This window comes from Plasmodium brasilianum, chromosome 11 (assembly GCF_023973825.1).
Source record: "Plasmodium brasilianum strain Bolivian I chromosome 11, whole genome shotgun sequence".
Classification (NCBI taxonomy): Eukaryota; Apicomplexa; class Aconoidasida; order Haemosporida; family Plasmodiidae; genus Plasmodium; species Plasmodium brasilianum.
In genome coordinates this window covers 1,416,525-1,433,752 of record NC_090124.1, presented here as the reverse complement: position 1 = coordinate 1,433,752, position 17,228 = coordinate 1,416,525, and the positions used below count along the sequence as shown (strand labels likewise).

General features: G+C 28.4%; 3 protein-coding genes across 3 annotated transcripts; 1 reads left to right on the top strand and 2 right to left on the bottom strand.

The window, feature by feature from the left end:
* Positions 1-654: 654 nt before the first annotated feature.
* MKS88_003775 (uncharacterized protein) lies at positions 655-3,439 on the top strand (the record flags this gene model as incomplete). Its single annotated transcript, XM_067216899.1, has 3 exons — positions 655-684; positions 797-1,062; positions 1,141-3,439. The coding sequence occupies 3 exons, from the start codon at positions 655-657 to the stop codon at positions 3,437-3,439; spliced, it is 2,595 nt and encodes an 864-aa protein (XP_067072587.1).
* A 424-nt stretch (positions 3,440-3,863) lies between these two features.
* Positions 3,864-6,461, bottom strand: MKS88_003774 (F-box protein FBXO1; the record flags this gene model as incomplete). Its single annotated transcript, XM_067216897.1, has 3 exons — positions 3,864-4,051; positions 4,401-4,890; positions 5,103-6,461. 3 exons carry the CDS (start codon positions 6,459-6,461, stop codon positions 3,864-3,866), a joined length of 2,037 nt encoding a protein of 678 aa, XP_067072586.1.
* A 1,361-nt stretch (positions 6,462-7,822) lies between these two features.
* On the bottom strand, positions 7,823-15,732 carry MKS88_003773 (uncharacterized protein; the record flags this gene model as incomplete). Its single annotated transcript, XM_067216896.1, has 4 exons — positions 7,823-9,094; positions 9,281-9,343; positions 9,569-15,328; positions 15,517-15,732. The coding sequence occupies 4 exons, from the start codon at positions 15,730-15,732 to the stop codon at positions 7,823-7,825; spliced, it is 7,311 nt and encodes a 2,436-aa protein (XP_067072585.1).
* Positions 15,733-17,228: the final 1,496 nt, after the last annotated feature.

The following is a 17,228-nucleotide window of genomic DNA, read 5'->3' as shown; positions in this document are numbered from 1 at the left end:
ATATTTATATGTGTGTGTATTATAATTATTACTAATTTTGTGCGACTACTTTTTACTTAAATTTTTGTTGTATATTTTTTTTTCCTCTTTTTTTAAAATGAAAGAATTACATTTCAAGGCATTTCAGTTTAACACCTTAAATGTGTAACATGTAATACATATTCTGCGATATGTAATATGTGCTATGTATTATTTGCTATGTATTATGTACTATGCAATTTGTAATTTGTTATTTGTTATTTGTTTTTTGTAATATGTAACATGCAATTTTTTATTTAATTTTTTTTTTGTTTTTTGTTGTTTACTCCTTTAACTGTTTGATTCTTTTATCCATATCCTATTTTTCAATAAAGTTTCAGAGGGTTGACTCTCCAAGCGGCTCTTGAAAATCGCAATTTCAATTTTCTCCACCCATTGCACTATATGAAAATAATTTTTTCCAATTGTATATATACATATATATATATATATATATATATGTGTATAAATACGCAACAGTGGAAACTTCAAAATTTTACTTGTAAAGAATGCAAAATGCACAGAAATTTTTCATAATACCTTCGCCTTTTTTGGTAGGTTTTTTTTTTTTTTTTAAAAGGAACATACCCTTGCAAAAGCAGGTAAAAATTGGAAAAATTGGAAAAAGCACATAATATGGTGAAGAAAATAACATTGCACGGTCAGGTGAAAATTAGTGGAATTTCACATTCAGGCAAAAATTAACAACATTGCATAGTCAGGAGAAAATTAGCAATGTTGCACGGTATGGCAAAAATTAGCAACATTGTATGATCAGGCTATTTTAGCAACATTGTATGATCAGGCGATTTTAGCAACATTGTGTGATCCGGCGAATTTAGGAACATTGTGTGATCCGGCGAATTTAGGAACATTGCATGGTCAAGCGAGTTTAGGAACATTGCATGGTCAAGCGAATTTAGGAGCATTGCATGGTCAAGCGAATTTAGGAACATTGCATGGTCAGGCGAGTTTAGGAACATTGCATGGTCAGGCGAAAACTAACGGCATTGCGCAGTTAGGAAAATCGTTTTTCCTTGCCTGGTTAAGCTGATTTTGGAAAATGAAAAAAAAATTGTTTTTAAAAGGTGCGCTAAACATAGAAAAGAGATTTTTTTTCAGCGCTCATCGAAAAGAACAGGTTAACAAAATTGTATATGAGTATTTTTATTTAGAAGAAAAAATATACAAGGTGATTGACCGAGCGGATGTAAGAAATTTATTCCTGGAAGACAAAAGAAAGTTACAACAAATAAATGGAGGAGAGGCACACAAAGTAGATAATAAGAAAAAATTAAATGAAAATGATTATATAAGCGAAAAGCAGTTAAAAGATATAATAAATGACAACACATTTGACAAAGAGTTAAATAATGTAGTTCTTAAGCACATTAGTAGTTATGTAAATAGTAGCAAATATTTTATACATTTGTGTGTATTTTATATATACAATAATGAAAAAAGAAAGTTTGTTGAATTGATGAAAAATTTTAACAACTACTGTTTTAGTTATGAAGATCTGTTTATACTATTCTACTTAATATGCAGAATAAATTATAAAGATATGCATATAATTCGTAGCATTTTAAACATTTTTGAAATTTATTATTATAAAATCGATAATTTGTTTTCATATAATATTTCTAATTTATTTTTTCCCCCTTATAATAATTTACACCTAGCTATAAATAACTTACCATTACCTTATAAAATTAAATTGATTAATAGTGCTGATAAGGGTTATCATGAAAAAAGTCAAAGTTCACCTGAACGTTCAGGCGATAAAGTTGTGGAGGAAAAAGAGGAAAGAATCTCCTCTAACGAAACTACGGAAAAGATCACAGGAAATGGAAGCAAAGAAAATATACAAGATAGCCAAAATGGTAATATTTTAAAAACTGAAAAATTGAATGAAAAAAAAAAAGAACATATCAAGAGCAATAATTTATTGACAAAAATGGACGAGAGTGAATGTGAAAATATACTGGAAAATTTACAAGATGTGGATATGGAAAAGTACGAAAAGCTGATATCAAAAGACAGCATAAAATTTATTAATTTAAACATAAAAAAGGAAAAAAAAAGGATGAAAATTAAAGAAATGAAGAATGAAGGACTCAAATTAAAAAGCGCGCTACTAACTCAAATAAAGACGGAAGTAGAAGAGAAAAATACAGAAAAAACAGGAGAAGCAGACGCATTTGAAATAAAAGAAGTATTAACAATTTTTATTAACGATAAAAAACTAGCTGAAAAAAATTACTACATAAAAGATTTTATAGATGTCGTTGTGCATTATTTCATTGAACACAATGATGCCTTATGTAATAACCTTTTAATACTTCTTGTATTTATGAAAAAAATATGCTATTATAACAATAAGAAATTAAATATCAGTATTGAACTTTTGTTAATTAATTACATAAAAAGTATGAATATTTTGTCTGAACAAGACATATATAATTTTATAAATGAAAAGATAATGTCTTTTGAGAATATGATACATGTCGAAAATGAGGATAAATTAGACGAAAAAAATAATAACGAAAATGTAATATATAATAAGGATAAGAAGTCGAATGATATATTAGAGTTGTTATACAACCAACAGTATATATATAATTTTACTCTATACGATGAAAACATGTTTTATGAAAATAAATTTCATTATATAATGAATAAAATTTTAAAAAATTATTTTTTTTTAGTAAGTTATATGTTAAGACTTCCCTTCTTAAAATTACACATTTTGAAATCTTACTTAAACTCGTTTAATATGTTCATGGGGTTTTTTATAAATAATAAAAATATTTTCTACTCCTTTGATATTGGTGATATAGCTTTTATATGTACGTGCTTTTTAAAAAGAAAAATTATCAAAGTGGAAATAGTCGACAAATTGTTTTCAGTGCTGCATTACAAAATTGATGCATTCTTAAATTTATCATCACGGCATAGCTACAAAGGAAAGAAGGACAGTAGAAATCACAATATTAAGGGCAACAATAATGATAGTATTAGTGACGATAGTAGCAAGAGTAGTAATCATCATAATGACAATCGTAGTGATAACTCAAAAGCGAGCAGTGAAAACAACACGAAAGAAAATATTGAAGAGGCATGCCCCTTTCACATCAATGACATTCTTGTTTTTCTTCATTTCGTTCACTTTTACAATTTAACATTTGATGCTTTGTATAAACAATTATTAATGATATGCTTCAACAAATTTGTTTGCTTAAACGACACACAACAATTAATATTTTTTAATAGCGTAGAGGGAATAAAAAGAAGAAACTTTACAAATGATGAGCAGAAAAGCTTATTAGATTATTTCATGTATGAAAAAAGTTTGCAATTTTTTTTAAACCGAAATAAAAATATTCAGAAGGAGTCATTAGGGTATTTGTTTATCAGCTAAATGTTAGTTTCGACAAATGGGAAAAATTAGTAACATGAAATATAAAAGTGTAATTAGAGAAATGTAATGTTAGTCATGTATTAGGTAATACACTACTTGGCAAACTAGCATGACAGCATGGGGTGATAATGGGGTGGTACTACGTGGTGATAATAATACGTAGAGATGCAATTACATGGTGATGTGAATACATAATAACGTAGTATGAACGAAGATGGGAAATCAAATAATCATGTAAAGCAAAATTAGTCAAAATGAAACAAAAAAAAAAAAAAATAAAAAAAAAAAAAATGATAGATAAAATAGAAAAATAACGTAGAAAAATAAAGTAGAAAAATAAATAGAGTAAAAACAAAAGAATCCAAAGCGAGAAGCACAATTTTGGCAGAAAACAAAAAACAATAAAAACTATACTACGCACAATTTAGATATCATTATTACCTCCTTTAATTAAATAGAATATTATAGAATCACCTACTCTTAAATAAAAATTATGGTACACATAGTCGTGTTGTAATCCTTCTCTCTTTAGAAATGTAAAGACTGGATCAAATTTTTTTTCAATTATAAAGTAGTTTCCCCATAAAATGTAGCTTCTTTTGCCCATCTTTCCTGTTAAGGTGTCAAGACGTAAATGGGTAAAAATTAGAAAAGGATAAAGGTGCATACGATTATGTAAATGCAGAGATGTACGACGAGTATATAAAAATGATTAATGCGTACGTACGAATCTACAAATGCGTACATACATACATAGAGGCATACATACATACATAGAGGCATACATACATACATAGAGGCATACATACATACATAGAGGCATACATACATACATAGAGGCATACATACATACATAGAGGCATACATACATACATACACGCATACATACATACATAGAGGCGTACATACATACATACATGTCGCTCATACGAAGGCAACTAATATGTGGGCATTGAAATACCAGGCTCGACTGCTTTATAGGTGGATTTCATAACAGTGACATCTATTCCAGAATAAATGGTTTTTATATGCTTTAAGTGAGGAAGAAAACATTGTGCGGATATTAAATTATTTTCTTTTATTAATATTTTATATTCATCTGAGTTATACCATAATTGGTCATCCAAGTGATTATTATAAGATAAATATTTACTCAACTTATTTGAAATAAAACTAATAGAATTAAAATCAACAATTCCAATGAAGTTGTATAAATTTATAGGTATACATATATAATCATTTGAACACACATCGTTATTTATTATATGAGAAACATTTATGTCATCTCCATTATTATATGAAATATCCTTATGGATTTCTATAGTTTTTGATGAATTGCTCTTCAGTACATTAAAATTAAAATACACATAGTAATTGCTTTTTTTTTTGTCATATATATACTTGTACTTGTAACCAAACCTGTTGTTATAACCTATGCACCCCTTCTCTATCTGCGAATAGGGGAAGGCGTCAAAACGCAGTGAAAGCAATTCACATGTTGGCATATGCCATTGGGTTAACAGGAAAACAAATATAATGCACTTGTCAGCAATGCACTCGTGTAACACATTCAGTAAGGTGCATATATGCATGCAAGGAAGTACGGGCGCATGCAAGTATGCACGTGTGTATGCAAGTATTTATACATGCACTCCTCTTTTACCTTTGCAATAAGGATGCAGTCCATGCGGAACGATGGCTTGTCCGTGTAGAGGTACTCGTACTTGTAAAAAAAATTAAATGGTATAAAATAAAGACCATAAGCTCTTTTGAAATTAGAGTATATATTTAAACATATATAATCCAAAAAATCGCTAACATATATATAAATAATTGAACATGTTTTTTGAAATTCCAATAGGTCAGTACAGTTTAAAAATGATAACACATTTTGTAGAATTTTTTTTTCTTTAAACAAATTGAAAAATTTCTTCGAAAATATCAGTGCACCTGTTTGGTGCTTTTCGCGAAATATGCTTTTTTGTCCGTTTGTCCGTTCGCTGTTAATACTGGAACAACTGTCCCTAATGTGGTTACTGGTGGTGATACTGTTACAACTGACGATGCTGTTACTACCGATGATGCTATTACTGTTGCTGTTACACTTACTTGCATTATTTTTTTTGTGCACAGAGCTACATTTCTTATGCATCGTATAAGTATCTCCTGGTAGCAGTTTTATTTCCATCGACTTAAAAGACGACCTAAGCGTTTCTTCTTTGTCGTCTACGCGTGAATTGTTAGTAGGATGTACATTTCCTGTTCCGATACTTTGAAATAAACCCTTTTCGTTTCTCCTAGTAGATGTTTTATAATTATCATCAGTTAAATTATTTTTTATTTTTAATGAAGAAAATTTCGCTTTTTCGTTAACCACTGCATTATTTGTCACCATCTGCTCGTCTTCTTCTTCTTCTTCCTCCTCTCCTCCCTCCTTTTTCTCTCTATTTTTTTGTTTTAAATTTTGCCCATTTTGTAACTGTGTTAACATGGTTAATGATTTTTTTTTTTTTATTTTTACGAATTTACTGTAACTCTTTTGCGGTGTTTTTGTTTTTTCCTCCAAATTATAAAAACAACCATAATCTAATTCAAAATAATTTGTATTCTTTTCCTTGTCATAATCTTTTTTTTTTATATACCACAGATCCTCTCTTTTATCTTTCTCTTTTCCTATCTCTTTCTCTTTCCTATTTGATATTCCTTTAATGAAGCTATTTTTTCCCTTTATATGTGTGCATTTATAAAATTCTTCATTATCTTTCGTTTTTTTTAAATTTATTTTTATTTCTGTGCCTTCCTTTTCCTCCTGATCACTCGTAATATACTGCTCTTGGTTTTCTTCATATGTGTTATACGTATCAAATATTTCATTGTTAAAATTTTGTAAGTCTTTTTCATTTAATTTACATATATATATATTACTCTTAATATCAATATGATTTTTTTTTTTAATTCTATTTTTTATATCTTTATATAAAATGAACTGCCTCTTTTTATTTTCAGGTATTTTATTTCCCATCGTAGAGGGGTATAGAAGATTATGTGTGTGCAAGTATGTAATGCTGCGTATGCTATAAACAGGTAACAATGAGCAAAGCACAAAGTTTAGCCTCGTATTGGTATACAGTAATGTGACATATCGAAGGGCAGTGTGTGTGTGTATGTGAGTACATGTATGTATAAGTGGGTGTATGTGTACCTGTACATATGTATGTGTACCTGTACATATGTATGTGTACCTGTACATATGTATGTGTACCTGTACATATGTATGTGTACCTGTACATATGTATATGTACCTATACATATATATATACTTAACTGTACGAAACACCAATTTTAAGTGATAACAAATATTTTCTTTTTGTGAGTACTGTACTAGGAAATTAAAGAAGTTTTCTTCATGGACTGAACTTTTTTTTTTTTTTTCTCACCTTGTTTTTCTTTTTTTTTCACAGTAATATTTTTTTCTTACTTTTACTTATGCTGTAACGTTTTTTCCTTTTTTTCGCCTTCATGTTTTTTTCTTATCTAACATCGTAACCTTTTTCCCTTTTTTTTTCACCTTAAGGCTTTCTTGTTAACATTTCACCTTTTGCCGCTTTATTCTTTTTTCCTTTTTCTTTTTCTTTTCCTTTTCCTTTTTCTTTTTTTTTTTTTTTTTAAAGAGTACAGGATATATGCACATGTGTACTGCATATAGTACGAATTTAAAAAAAAAAAAAATTTTGAAAAAAGGAAATTTATTCAGGTATTTTAGGAACTACTTAAGAATGTATTTAACAAGGAAAAATATGGTAAGCTAGGGACTGATTTCGAAAATTTTTATCTGTTCTTATTGCATTATATTGACATTGAAAATGTATGTGCTGATACCTCGCGAACTCAGCAAAAATTGTGCCAACGTAAAAGTGTGCAAATTGAGGGGTCACGGGGGAAAGGGGGAAATGGAAAAACAACAAATGAAAAATAATAAATGATAAAAAACAAATGATAAAAAACAAATGATAAATAATAATTGATAAATAACAAATGATAAATAACAAATGATAAATAACAAATGATAAATAACAAATGATAAATAACAAATGATAAATAATAATTGATAAATAACAAATGATAAATAACAAATGATAAATAACAAATGATAAATAACAAATGATAAATAACAAATGATAAATAACAAATGATAAATAACAAATGATAAATAATAAATGATAAATAACAAATGACAACACACGTGCAAAAAATGATAGGACAGCATAACAAAGAAGGGGGTAACAAATGAGGGAATACAAAATGACGGCACACAATGCGAAAGGAAAAATTTCTTCGCACTGGCTTTTTTCCGCAGAAGGGGAAAACGTCCCATTCCTGCCTTCACTTTAATGATTTTGCATTTTTGGGCAGGTTTTTTATAATCGTTTTATATATTTGATATATATTTTGTGGGAAGGCGGAGGGATTATTCCTTTGCTTAAAATAAATTAAATGCTGATTTGTCAGAAAATAATTCATTATAAAAATAAGTTTGTTTTTTATATTTTTTTTAATATATTTAAAATGGTTAACAAAATGGACAATACATAACACACAACAAAGGACACTCATTGACTTTTCCTTTTTGATTAATTCCTTTTTTATATGAAAAATACATTCCCCTTTGCTGTTAATACAACTATTGTTAAAAAATAATAGCATATATTTTTTTTCGTGCGACTTTTTCCTCTTCATTTTTATAATATGAAAAAATAATACACATATTATGGTTAAAATAAATTTTCTGTAATGCTTCTTTTTATTTACAAAAACCATTTTTTTTTTTATAAAACTTAGTTTTACACAAAGTAAACAATGATAAATACTGAAAAGCACGTTAAATATTTGTAAAAATATGTAAATGTTGTCGTTAATACTATGTACAATTAAAAAACTATGCTCTCTTTTTATATCCGCCTTTCCGTTTTGGTATAAATTATTAATCTCTTCTTCATTATACTTGCTATATATTAAGGTACACTTTCCATAAAAGGAATTTATAAATTCATTAATTTTTATGTATATATCTGCATTTTTATTATTCGGTAATATAAAGAGCTCAACCCTTTTATTACATGCTTTGAAATTTATTTCACATAAAAATTTTAGCAATAACTCATAAAAAAAATTAATAAAATAATTTACACTCGTTAGTATCTTTTCATCCGAAAAGTCGACTTTTTTATTCTTGTCTTTCTCAAGATTTATGTTAAATATTTTGCAAAAGTAATTGGACTTATCCCCCGTCGGCCACTGTGATTCGTTCGATTGTCCATTCCTTCGTTCGATCCGTTGTCCGCTCCATCGTCCTTTCACTCGTGCACCCACCTTCCCATTGTAAACAAAAGAACAATCATCATTCGATATAGCAGTAGTGGCTAAGGAAACCTCCTTTATGTTCTCAACATTTGGACAGTAGAATGAACACTGTACTTTTCTTTCTTTCCCCTTATCAAAGTGATTAACGCAACATACACTACTATTTTGATTCTTCATATACAAATACTTTTCGTTATTACTTATATAGTCCATGCTGCAGTCCACCTGATTGACTTCTTCATTATTATGATCTACCGACGTGCAGACGTTCCTTTCACGATTTAATTTTTTTAACTTATATAGCAGCAAATAAAATGCATCATATAAAAATTGCAAAAAATATTTGAAATATACAAAATAGCCTATATACAAATAGGATATCAGCATAAAAAAAACAAAGTGATAGTACAAAAGATATATACAATCAATGTTAAAAAAGGATAAAAATTTTGCAAAATGGAAATATAAGGAATTATTTACCATAATTAAATAATTTGCTTCATTTTCAAAATTTATTAATTTATAACAAAATTGTAAAATTCCCTGAATTATGGAATAGTGTGAAAACAAAAAATTATCGCACGTGTGAAATGTTCTAAAAAAATTTTTTGAAAAAATATTCTCTCTTAAAAAGATACCTTTTTTAAAAAAAAAAAAATGCAGCAAAAAGTATTTATTGAGAATTTTCCTTTTTGAGCTAAATAAAGCCATATTTTCAAAAAAAAATGATTTTTCAAAAAAAAAGTTAAATATAATTAACACCATTACAAAGCAGTAGTTGCTGCTACCCTTGCTACTGCCACTGCCTACTCGTAATAACAAGCTTAAGACACAATTTTCAAAATTTACCATTTTTTTAGGTATATAACTAATACAACTACCATAGAGGTGATCTATGCACTTTTCCAAGCGGGACGCTACACTGCGCCTGCTGCTGCTGCTGCTACTGCTACTGCTACTGCTACTACTATTTTTATATAAGTTACCAAAAACACCGCTATTAAGACCCCTATTAACGCCGCTATTTTTTATTTTTTTTTGAAGAGGATATTTAATAAATAGTAGCAGGAAAAAAATAATCTCTTTTTGCTGCTTTCTTCTCAATATATGTAGCAACAAAAACAAGGACTTCTTCCATTTTAATAAAATTAACAAGAATATAAATTTATATAAAATGACTTTTTTTTTTTTTTTTTTTTTTCTTTTCAACCCATTTATAAAATTATATTGTCTTCTCAAATATTGTAAAAATTCGTAACATAAGTGATCATTCCACTGATTGTATAAAATTTTAGTGACATACTTTTTCCCCACCATACCAATTTTTGGTGAACTGTTTAATTTATTCATTACCCTTTTATGGGTCAAGCACTGTCTGTATATATATTTCCACTTCCTATACAAACAGTATACATATGAGCAATTAAAAAGACTATTATGGTTGTTTCTTAGTGCTAAATTGAATATACCACTATGTTTAATAACTCTATCTCTACAATGCTTTTTCCTCAAGCGAGTAGAGACATATTTATGCAGATAACTACTGCCACCATTATTATATGACTCCCTATTTTTGTTTCTTTCTCTTTGTAACTTCCTTCTCTTTAGGTACAAGCTGTACTCGTATATTTCCCTACATAAGTAATGAGCAATGTTAACAAAATGAACAATATTCAAGTTTTTAAAGAAAACAAACTTGTGATGGTCAACTTTTTTATTATTACTCCTGTACAAACTGCTTAATTTAACGTATACATCTAATAACACCTTGAGGTTATAAATGTACAATTTTTTGTATTTTCCACTAAAGTAGTGTGACATGATATTATGGGCATCATTTTGTTTTATAATATTTTTTTTCTTTTTTTTTTTTTTTAAATATGAATATACTTTTTCATGTCTACGTTGTCCTTGTACTACAACCCTGTTGCTCCTCCATTGGTACAAGCATTCCCCGTTGTTGTCGTTTTTTACATATCCACCACTATTACAACTGCTATAACTATAATTTTCGTGGTACTTATTACCCTCGAAGCTGAACAAAAAAGAGTCAGCTACATTGATCACTTGGTCCTGTGCACCACGTTCTTCCACCCTGTTCACTATCTTTGCTTCCTCCGCTTCCTCCGCCTCTTCCAAATTTTTTCCTACTTCCCGTTTTACATAATCAATATATTCACTCAGATTTGTAAAATTTAAAAATTTTCTAACCAGCAATTTAAAGTCAACATTTGCTTTAGTTGATAAATTATGATAAACACTTAACAAGACATCTAGTAGTAATATGTTACTACTTTGCACCTGTTTATTTAATTTTTCGAAAAAAATCATTTCTTTATTTGATAAGATGTGTAAAGTACGGCGATGATAACCATGACTTGGGTCATCACAGTGGTCATGATGAAATAAGTTCCTCATAAGTTTATCCCTTTCACTGTTGAAACTACAATTTTTATACAAAAAGAATAAAAGCATATCACTGTTCATCATTTTGAAAAACGTTTCGTATAAAAACAAATATTCAAATATTTGATTAATCTCATTTAAATTTATGATATATACTCCTTCTATCACTTGTTCAAATAAGTATAACCTTTTTGTGAAATTTAAAAATTTATGAATACTCATTTTTTCCTTCCCATTTTGCAAATACTTTCTACTGTTATACGCTTTTCTTAAATGGTAAGTTAAATGGTACGTTTTTAAAATTTTATTATATTTTTCACTCATAAAAAAAGCGTCCTTACAGAGCATATCTGCACAGCAGGTAGTGCACGTTGGTTCACATTTCTGCCTCCTTTCAACTTGGTCATTTGTAAGTAAAACATCATAATTATATTCATTTTTTTTAAAGTAATATGTATTACTTAAATTTAGTTTATTGCAAAAAATTATTTTGAATAATTCCCTTTTACATAGCTGAACGATGAATTCCTTTTTGTTCACTTTTATCATATTTTTTTTTTTTTTTTTTTTTTTATTTCTATTCCATTTTGAAAATATCACCTCCCGATTAAACTTCGAGAAATTGCGTTGTTGCTCCTTCTTTTTATAAATATAAAAAGAAAAGAGAAGAAGAAAAAAATTATGGCAAATTTTCATATACCCAGTAGTAGAAATAGATTTATTCAATTTGAAAAAAAGATATTTCTTCTTAACCTTCTCAAGGAGATTTAGCAGTGTAGTACACATTTGTCTATTCTGCCTTCTCTCTAATTTTAAACTCAGCCTATGTAAATTATTTGCACACATTTGCGATGAGAATAAACATAATTCGTATATTTTTTCATTTTTTAGAAAGTAATTACTTAATACTGTTGCTTTATGTTTGTACTTCATTTCGTCTTGCTTCCATATTGTCTTATTTTTTTTTGTCGTTAAACCGATTATAGCAGTAGGTTTTTCCTCATCTCCTTTTTGATCTCCCCTAACACTGATGCCTCTTCTCTTATCACAGAAAACCTTTTCGGATAAAACGTTAACCAATCCTAGATACAACTCTTTTGCATGGTATCTGCTTGTTACAAGGAATTTTCCGTCGCTGTGCATCTGTTCGTCGAAAGAAATCGGTCCCTTCTGTGGTTGATCTTGCATTACATTCTTACTTTTACTCGTAATTTTACTCGTAATTTTACTTGTAATTTTACTTGGTTTTTCAATTTGTCTTTCACTTGGCATTTCACTCCGTTTTTCATTTTCATTTTTATTTTCACCTTTACTCTGCTTCCCCTCTGCAGTGTTTCCCCTTCTTCCCAGGTACAGCGGAAAATTCGTAAATCGCGTAAAGTTTCTACAGGTGTACGTAGTAATAACAAGCTCAAGATTTAAAAATAAATAAAAATAGTATAAAAATATAAACAACTGATAATTATTACTTTCAATGAAAATCATAAATTTCAAGAGGTTGATATGGGATTTCCTCTTTTCCTCCTCTTCTTCTTCTTCTTCTTCTTCCTCTTTTGCCTCTTCCACTTTTGTCTCTTCCTCCCTTTGTCCAACTGCATTGTCCTCTATCTCCCCCTGAATAGGGTGTAAATTTGCAAACACGGTGTGGTTAATAATATTGAAAAATATGTACTTGAACTTCGTAATAACAATTTTCATTATATTATACAATTTTTTTATTTTTTTCATATTATAATGAAAATAATGAAGCTTGCTACTACTAGTATATATTTCATCCGCAAAAATCATATTATATATATAATTTTTGTCCGTTAAAATGCTACTTCTTACTCCGTTTTTTGAGAAGGAAAAGACCATTTTTATATTAGTTTTCATCAACTGTATATTTTTAAGTAATATATCGTTTAAATTAACTATATGCTGCATTTCATCAAATTGAATAAAGCTTTTTTCAATGAAGAAAAAAAAATTACTATCATACATACTTTTCCTCTCCCTCAAGTAATCGTGAAATAGAATTACATATAAATATAAAATATGCAAGGATGACTCTTCTAATGTATTTAATTTTTCCATGTGGAATCGTAGGTATTTAAATAATTCTAAGTTCTCCTCGAAATATACCTCGCACAAATAAAAGCAGAGTCCTCCACCACTGATGCCACTGTTACTGCTGTTGTTACCATCGCCATTGCAACTATCATCACTCCTACTATAATCATTGCGTCTATTACCACTTCTACAATTCGCATCTCCACTTCCGTTCGGACCGCCGTGCACGAATTTGAACGAGGGGAACATGCGGCTTCCATCATTCATGTTGAGCGCAAAATATGAATCGTCACTCAGGTTGTCATTATAATATAGTAGAAACACTTTTTTTTTTAACTGAAAAGAGTCGACAATTCTATCTTGCCTGAAATACGAATTATATAATAATCTTTTGAGGTAGTTATTTTCCCCTTCTTCATATTTTTTAGTAGAAATTTTTTTTCCTCTGCTCCCGTTGGTCTCATGATCATTGTCATTTTGACCTGTATCATTGTTCTCATAAATCGAACTGTTTAGCACTGCATCGCTTGCAGAGGTATTCATTTTGTTTTCATTACTATTAATGTATTCATTAGAGTTTACTCTTACTTTGTCATTTTTGTTTCTTCGAATATTTTCTCCTTTGCTACATGTCCTGCTGTTGATCCGCTGTTCATTATACTCCTCTCCCTGTGAGTAAAAGCATGTGGTTTGAAAAATAACACTCTCGTTATTTGTTTCTTCTTTTTTATTCCTTCCCTCATTTAATAGTTTTTCATTATTACTATTTGCTTCTGCTTGAATAAAAGGAGTAGAACTTTTTTCCACTGGATATGAAAAATTGACATGAATATCTAAAATTTCGTGTATTTGAATATTTTTAATATTAATAATAAATATTTTTTTACTTCTTAACTTATTCCATATATCTTTTGGGTCATTAAAATTGTTCATAATATATGATAAGCACTTTTTATTTTCATCATTTTTTTCCTCTACCATTTTATTTTTTAAAAATTTCTTAATTCCATTAATGTCTTTTTTCAAATTGGATTTTTCCAATCTTTCCAATTTTGCATCATCATCTACGTCTACTTCTTTGTTATAATTCTCAGCTTTGCTAGAAGCATTTTCGTTGAGGTTCTTCAAAAAGATAAATGGATTTGTCTGCTCAAAAGAAACAAAATATGAGCTATTAATCTTATAGCATACATTTAAGTTTGGTTTTAAAGGCATGCGGTAATTTGAAATTTTTGCTAAAATGTGTTCCAACAAATTGACAAAGTACTTGTTATTCAGGAAGTAATTTTTATACAAGTTAAACGAGGCGAACTCATCACAAGTGGGTTTACGCCTTCTGCTGATATGGCTATCACTATGGCCTCTTATCCCATCGCCCCCATCGCCATACCCTAAATGGAAGAAAAAAAGGTAGAAGAAATAATAAAAGGAGTAGTAGAAGACCAAGGTATTTAATACTCTCTCCTCATTGCTCAGCCACACTCGACCATTTTTTCTTAAACTTAAAATCATAATATTCTTTCTCTTCTTATTCCAAAACACAGATTTATAATAACTGCTGTTTTCTGTTTTCCCTATGTTTTTTAAATTCATTTTTTTTTTTAAAAGTATATCCTGAAAATTTATAATAACATTAAATTTTTCACAAGTAACTAAAATTAAGTTTCGTAAAATTTCAACATTATTAACACAACCATTCAATTTATCTATAAGTAATATGCTTCCTTCATTTCTTATCTTTTTTTTTCTCTTTTTTAAAATATTGCAAGTCAGTACACCTTCTAGGTCTCCAACAAATAAATAAATCAAATTTTCCTCATCCTTTACTAAGTAATTTATACTCGTTATGGCACTTTTATGGAATTCGTTTGTCAACTTTGTAACTCTGTATTTTTTTTGTTTTTCATTTTCTTCCCCTACGTCATTCTCCTTCGCTTCATGTTCCTCTGTTTCGTTGTCGTCTTCATCATCCTCCTCTTTCCCTTTTAGAATTCTTCTACTGTTTATTAGAAAAATATTTCCATTATCCGTTCCGTTAATTAGTAGGTTAAATTTTTGCAAGACGCATATCTGTTTGAGAAGAAATTAAAAATGTAGATGTGTAACAATGTGTATAAGAAGTGATAATGAACTTGGCAGTAGAAACATCGTGCTCTTAAAAAAGCTTTGCTTGGGTATATATGTACGTAGAAACATAACACAAAAGAACACACAAAATCATGCAACTATACACTCGCAGTCGCGTTTTCTCTTTTAACCTTCGTTACAACGGAGGTGGTAAAATTTCTAATGACCTTAACAAAAATAATTTTCCTAAATAAGTGCGTGCCTTTTTTCTTAAAAATGAATATCCTTCCATTTGTAGATCCGATATAAATAAAAGCATCGCTCATATATAAGGAAAAAAACAAAACATCCTTTTGCTTATTTCTTTTGTTCACATTTAGTTTGTGTAAAAAAGCAAATGTTTTCATTTTTATATACAGCTCATCTTAATCTACTTCACTGTCAAATTGTGGTACAGCCATCCATGGCTCATTTTTGTTTCATTATATTTATTTGCCTCTTTTTCAACAATGCTAAGTTGTACGTACGTTCATAATATGGCTACGTACATCATACGTAAGTATAAATATATATATATATATATATATGTTTAAATACTTATGTAAATTCATACATTAATGGCACAGTTGTAGAAGTTGCTGCTATTATTTGCTAATCCACCTCTTATACACCATTTGGTACGTTTTTTAAAATTTTGACTGATTTGTACTAAGACTTCTAATGTTTTACTTGCTAAAATACTGAATATGAATCATCTTCACTATTATTTTTTAACACGTTATATATTAATAATGTTCGCGTATTTTATTCTTTTAATTTTCCTCTTCACTATACATACAATACAAGATTAACAGTGGTTTGTATATATATATATATATATATATATATCACTACTGTTTTAAATTGTGTCGTTTACTTTTTTTTGTATTATTTATTTCATTTATTATATTTTTTTTTTTATTATTACTATTTTAGCAACTTTGAGTTTTTTCATATAATTTATGTTTCTATATTATGACAAAATGCTATATATTTATTATTCATAATTTTTTTATTCTCATAATGTAGTAGGGAAAAATAATTTATTAAATATTGGCCTTATTTTCGCGGATGCCAAAAGCGCAAAATATGTATAATTTGCAGGACTAGCATAATAAGTATAATATTATACATATATATTTATATATATATATACGTATAATATACATGTACATGTAAAATATATATATATACTTATATTTACCTATAACATTCTGTATGTACTATATTATACGTACTATTTTGTGTATGGTACGTATGTGTTTTTCGTAAGGTAATAATACTTGTTATTTAATAGAAGGAAAAAAAAAAAATATAATTATAAAAAAAAAAAAACAAAAACAAGTATATGAAATGAATATAGCCATGGTAATTCGTTATCTAAACGGGAAATAAAATACCGAATAAATTTAGTTAAAAAGTTTGAAATTTATGAAATTAAAAAATTATTCTTTTTTTGAAAATTTATATAAGGTGTCTTGATGAAGTTGTTATATTCATCTTGTTTCTTTAAAAAGGATATAAAGAAGAAGGGAAACTGTATAGCAAAGTAGGAAAATTGCTTTAATAAATTATGTACATATATGTGTGCATTTGTTGAATTAAAGTGAAAAGAGGAAAGAAACAGAGGGCGAAGAAACGCTTAAGGGAAAACCAAAACGAAAAAATAGCACCACCACGAAGTTCCTGTGTCGTTACAGCATACTTGAAAAAAAACATATACATATATAAATATATGGATATGTATTGTTTCTCCAAACTTGTTTTTTCCTTTCCTCATTTTGGTATTTTATAGTGCACCTTTTTATGTGTTTGTCTATCCTATTGTGTCAATTTAGTAAGGGTGTGCTATATATTAGCTTAA